This window comes from Phaseolus vulgaris, chromosome 8 (assembly GCF_000499845.2).
Source record: "Phaseolus vulgaris cultivar G19833 chromosome 8, P. vulgaris v2.0, whole genome shotgun sequence".
Lineage (NCBI taxonomy): Eukaryota > Viridiplantae > Streptophyta > Magnoliopsida > Fabales > Fabaceae > Phaseolus > Phaseolus vulgaris.
In genome coordinates, this window is record NC_023752.2 from 23570683 (window position 1) to 23576835 (window position 6153).

The following is a 6153-nucleotide window of genomic DNA, read 5'->3' on the forward strand; positions in this document are numbered from 1 at the left end:
AAGTTAAACATGCAAAGAAGGTAAAGCGCTTAAAAGGAGTCAGGGGAGAGAATATCCAAGCTTTGTGATTGAAATGAGTATCTGTTAAAAATACATAGGCGCGAGTTTATTACAAGATATATACAAGGGAAATCATAAAGTAGCAGATGAGGTGGAGTTGATTAGTCTTCAGCAGGAACGACCTTTCCATCTACTACTTCGTTGTTCAACGACACCATGCTGAGGTCGAGATCGGGGAATAGGCATGCGAATTGTTCCCGAGCGGTTTCGAATCCAGCAGCCAGAATCTGAGCAGAATTTAGCTTAAGTTCTTCAATTTGCCCTTGAAGTTCTTCAACCTGTTTCTTGAGCTCTTTGTTCTGCTGCTCCAGCTCTTCAACCTGTTTTCGGAGTTGTTCGTTGGTCTCTTGAGCATGGAGAAGGTCGTCAGTAACCTTATTGGATTCCGTTTGAGCTTGGGCCAACTCAGCAGCCATCTTTCCTTTCTCCTTGTTTGCCTCGGCGAGATCAGCCATGGCGTCGTCCCTCGCTTTTTCTACTTGCCCAAGTAGCTTCTCGCGGTCGATCGACCTCTGCTCCAGTTTTTGCACCTTGGCGGCGTCAGCTTGAATGTGAGCCTCCAGGTCGATCGCCTTGGCGCGAAGAGGCACGATTTTGCTTTCCAACTCGACCTTCTCTTGGGCAAGATCGTGAACTTTGCGGCGAAGGTCAGCAGCTTCCTTGCGCGCCAGCCTGAGCTCGGTATTCAGGGCATCCTCCACTCGGGAGTGTTCGATTTCTGCGAGCGTCAGGCTGAATGACATTTTCTCCACCTCGACCTTCATAGTGCTATTTTCAGTCTTGAGGTTGAAGAGATCGTCTTGAAGCCTCCTGGTGGAGCTCTCCACAGCCCTCGTTATGATCGCGGGGATATCCTCTGCTATGGTTTTCAACTTGGAAGTTAGAGGTTCCCACATCCTTGTGACTTCAAGGGAAAGGTTTGCTGCTTGGAGAGGCGCCAGGGGGGCTTGTTGAGGGTTCTCGCCGCCACCTTCCTTAGCAGGATCTTCAGTGTTTGCTTCCTGGCGTGGCAACGGGATCGGGGATTCGGTGATTAGAATTGGAGAGGTATGAGCCACCTCATCCCCGATTGGAGCATTTTCTGCAGCTGAAGCGTTTGAAGGGGGGCCCCCTCCAGCTGACATGTGTGGCGTAGAGGCGCTTGGGGGGTCCTCCAGGAAATTTGGCTCTTGAGCCTCAGCTGCAGGTGGCGCAGTGGCCAGTGGAATCGCCTGGACTGGAGAGGGAGGAGCCTGCGGCGTTGGCGATGATGGAGGAGGAGCAGGCGTCGACGGTGGTGTTGAAGTTGGAAGAGGGGGTGGAGCAGGTGGAGAAGATGGTGCCACCCTTTTCCTTTTCGTAACGAGGCCATCCTCTGTGACCTCGTCATCCTCTTCTTCCTCCTCATGGACGATTTGAGGGGCTTTTCGCTTAGGTCTCTTAAGGACCAGTTTCTTGCGCTGGGTGGGTTCCTTGGGCGGTGATCGCCCATGAACGATGGCCTTCTCGACCGCCGAGTTGGGCACGGTTTGGGAACCGGTTGCCAACCCGTGGTTTCGGGCGAGCGATTTGAGTTCAGCGAGCATGTTCCTGGGCAACATGTTGTCTGCAGGGGATAGAGATGCGTGGGTTAACTCAAGGAAAACAGATAAGAGCATAGTGTAATAAACAGCAAAGCAGATAATATGTGCAGGAAAAGTAAAGCCAAAGTCTTGCGCATAACGCACAAGACGCCAGAGACAGCTAAACAGAAGCAGTATTAAAGCAATGGTTCAAATGACCTAACCTATTTGAAATTCTAGCTGATCTTCGAAGAATTCAAAGCTGATCAGGGAGGTTGTGAGGAAAGTTATGTTGGCGTCCGCCACCTTCTTCCAGAAGAGACAAAGGTCTCTGTCCAATGCTCCCATGCTATCAGGACTTCTGGGCCTCCTGAAGCAGCTCTTGGACTCCTTTCTCCCCTTGTCCACCCAGTACAAGGGGAAGCCATCAAGAAGGGAGGTGTCCTTGTCGTTTGCACGTACTTGGACGAATTTCCCCTTCCAGTCTTTGTACGATTGCTGGAAGATGGTAAAAATGGATCTCCCAGCAATCGCATTCAAGCTGACCCACAGGCGGTCTCCTGGGTGCTTGGCCTCGAAAAGGAACAAAAACACGTCCACCGACGCGGGTAACCCCAGGTGGTCGCATGTTATTTGAAAGGCTCGAACAAACGCCCAGCTGTTGGGGTGAAGCTGGGCGGCAGCAATGTTGAGCTCGGTCAGAAGTTCCCTCTCGAATCGGGTGAGAGGGAACCTGAGCTTGACCTTCTTGAAGAAAGTTGTATAGACAAAGCAGAAGGGCCGTCGGCACTTACTTTGTCATCAGCACACACGGGCAGGTCGGCGGGGCAAGGCAGCACCATCATCCTTTCGTCGTGCTCCTTGTGAAACGACTGGTAGATTTCGTCCCCCTTAGTCAGCCGCAAAACTGCTCCCGCAGTGTTCACCGACGAGGTCTCCTTCAGAAGGGTTGAGTTAGCCCAGGGGTATAGAGTTTTGAAGTCTGGCAGAGGGGCGGGGGCTCCTCCAGCGTTAGATGGAGTCGCCTGAGCCAGGGCGGATTGGGAAGATGCAGGCCTCTCAGCCTGCGAAGAGGAAGCACCACGAATTTGTGTTGAGTCGTGTGCTTGTGAAAGAAGGTTTCGCGCTGATGGAGGGGGGTTCGGGGTAATCTTGGTGCGAGTCATGATGGCAGCTGCAAAGGAAGAAGAAAGGAAAAATTATCAGGGGGGTTACAAAGGCTGACTCGATCATAGAAGGAAGGTGAAAAACGAACGAATGTATGTTCGTTGCGACGATCGACAAAGCCCTAAGTTACGCAGAAGGAGAAATGGAAAAACAACCCACAGCGGATGCACCAGGCAGTTACAGGATGATGCAAATCGGTGAAAATGCAAGGAAACCCAGCAGATGAAGGAAAGTAGTTACCTTTCGATGATCAGGAAGACGATGGAGGAAAATGGTGATCTCGAGCGTTGAGAGTTTTCGCAGAAGTAAGTTGGAGCGTTTTGCAAGCACGAAGAAAGTGATGGAACAGTGAAGCGAAATGGGTTTAAGGGTTTTTTGAAATGGGTTTAGGAAGCGCAAACGGCAAATGAAGAGAGCCGTTGATGAAGCCACGTGTTGAACGATGAGTGAAGGGTTTGGTGGAGCATCAGAGCAGCAGAAAGTACAATCGCTTGGAATTCTGCGTCAGTGCCACGTAGATCGGTGTTAACGAAGGCTCTTTCAGTCTTTTCGCTAGACAAGTCTTCGCTTAAAACTGGGGGGCTTGTGTACCGCCCTGGTGGTCGGGTGTGATGACGTGGCATCCTGCTACAGTGTAGGCGTGTTGACAAGGCGCCAGGTTGGCAGAAGGAAGGAAGTCGGGGAACACGTGTAGTCGCCAGTTGTTAAGCTGGCGTGTTCCGACTTCCAGCTTACCAGAATAGGCGATCGCCAGGTTGAAGATGAAGTCGCCAGATGTAGACCCAGGCGACCAAGCAGTCGGAGATCGCCAGAACAAGCACATCGCCGAAGATGAAGGAGAAGCAGATTATGAAGGCGGCCGGCGAGACCACAGGGAAGGTGTATGAAGGCCCCTAACTCGCCAGTTCCAGTATAGATCGCACTCCTAAGTTAGCTATGCACTGGGCAGTACCATGCATAAGTAACTTAGCCAAAATGAGAGCAGAAGCAGCGCCAAGTCAGGGAGCCTCCAGATGATGGCACGTGTACAGTTGGATGCGAGCCACGTGTCCAAGTCTGTAACTGCCAGGAGAGAGAAAGCCACCAGGTATATAAGAGTTCTTAACAAACTTTCTGAGGTACGCACGTTCAGTTCATACACTTTACGCTTGCGAGTTAGAGCTGACTGTGAGAGAGGATTTGCACGGTTCTAGTTCTCTTAGTTTTTGGTGATACCGTCAGTGACTTGAGCGTCAGAGTGTGATCGGCCGCAGCGGCGCCGTATTATTTCTTTGCAGGTTCTTGAAGTAGATCCCGGAAAGGAACGGAGGTGAGAAGCGGTGCGCACGTCGATCCTTTGACGAGGCATTCTCCAACGTTCCGGTCAACAGGCAGGATCACGTTTGGATCCTGTATGCTCCATTTCCAAGGACTTCTGTCACTCTGAAAGGACCAGTCCACTTGGGAGATAACTTGTTTTCTAACTGGTACGGGTGAGCCTTTCACATCACCAGGTCGGCGACCTGGAACTACCGAGATCTCAACTTGCAGCTTCATTTGTACTCCACCCTCCTCTTCAAGGCTTCAGCCTTGATCCTTGCTTCCTCCATCACTTCATCTAGTAGGTCCAGGTTCACCTTTCTCTCTTCATTGGACTCTTCGACCACGAAGTTCTGGAAACGTGGCGAGTTCTCCTGGATTTCTACTGGAATCATTGTGTCTGAGCCATACACCAAGCTAAAGGGTGTTTCCCTGGTTGTGGACTGGGGAGTAGTGTGGTAAGCCCACACAATTCTAGGAACTTCTTCCGCCCAGGTTCCCTTGGCTTTGTCTAGCCTTCTCTTCAAACCTCTAACCACAACTCGGTTGGCAGACTCGACCTGCCCGTTTGTCTAGGGGTGTTCAACTGACGCGAACACCTGTTTCACTCCCAGCTCTGTACATAAATTGCACAATTGTTGGCTTGCCAACTGGGTACCATTGTAAGACACCAACCACTTCGGGATTCCAAAGCGGCATATTATGTTTTTCCACACAAGGTGCTGGATCTTGTGGGCTGTGATTTGTGATACTGGCTCAGCCTCTATCCACTTTGTGAAGTATTCTATGGCAACCACGAGGTACTTCATCTGCCGTACTGTTAAAGGAAAGGGCCCAAGAATGTCAATCCCCCAAGTACGAAATGGCCATGGGGTGTAGATCGACTTCAGCTCTTCTGGGGGTGCCTTGTGTTAGTCGGCGTGTTGTTGGCACTGCTTGCACCGTTGTGCATACCTCCTGCAATCTTCCCTCATGGTTGGCCAATAATATCCTGCACGAATGGCCTTTGACGAGAGGGACCGGCCGCCGACGTGGCTATGGCATATTCACTCATGCAGTTCTGCCATAATGCGCGTGCATTGCTCACCACTTACACACACTAGGATAGGGTGGATGAATCCGTGCCTGAAAAGCTTTCCGTCGATCAAGGTGTACTTGCTCGAATTTTTCTTGATTTTTCTGCCCTCTGTGGGCTTTAGCGGGAGTATTCCATCAGGTTGGTAGTGTGTCATCCAAGTTTCTCCTGTTTCGACTTGGTGAACCTGTCGACATTTCCCCAACAACCGGGTATACGCTTATCCTGGGTGTTTTGAACGTCTCTTACGTTAGCGACCGATGACTCCTCCTCACTTCTTCCAATGTGCTGATCTGCTGGACCTCGACCATATTGTCTGCAGTAGTTCGAGGTGTCTTTAGGGTCTCCTGAATCACTGTCCTCTACTGCCCCCATGCCCGAACTGGTGAGCTTTGCAAGCAAGTTTGCTCAGGCATTCTGTTCTTTAGGCACATGGACTAACTCAAACACCTCAAACGTCTCCTTCAGAACCTGAACGTACTCTGGGTATGCGACCATCTAAGGGTCTTTAGCTTGGTACTCCCCCGTGACCTGACCGGTGACCAATAAGGAGTCACTTTTCGCCAACAGACCTTTCGCGCCCATCTCCTTTGCTAGCAGCATCCCAACGATCATGGCCTCATACTCTACTTTGTTATTACTGGCCTTGAAAGCGAAACGTATGGCTTGCTCAATCAGCAACCCATTTGGTCCTTCCAAGATAACACCAACCCCACTACCTTGTTGGTTTGAGGAACCATCTACAGAGAGCACCCATTTGAAACTTGCTCCTTCTTGATGCGTGGCTGCCAAGGAGAGCTCTACTACGAAGTCGGCGTAAATCTGGCCTTTAATGGGGCCTCTAGGCTCATACTGTACGTCAAACTCATATAGTTCTACGGCCCATCGCACCATTCTGCCTGCCACATCTGACTTTTGTAAGACCTTGCGAATTGCAAGGTCTGACATCACTATTATGATGAAGCTCTGGAAATAGTGGCGAAGTCTTTGCGCTGAGAACACTACTGCCAT

At 50.8% G+C, this 6153-nt stretch overlaps 1 protein-coding gene across 1 annotated transcript; it reads right to left on the reverse strand.

Moving 5' to 3' along the window:
* Positions 1-5640: 5640 nt before the first annotated feature.
* On the reverse strand, positions 5641-6153 carry LOC137824782 (uncharacterized). The gene has a single exon (XM_068630462.1). It carries the CDS (start codon positions 6151-6153, stop codon positions 5641-5643), a length of 513 nt encoding a protein of 170 aa, XP_068486563.1.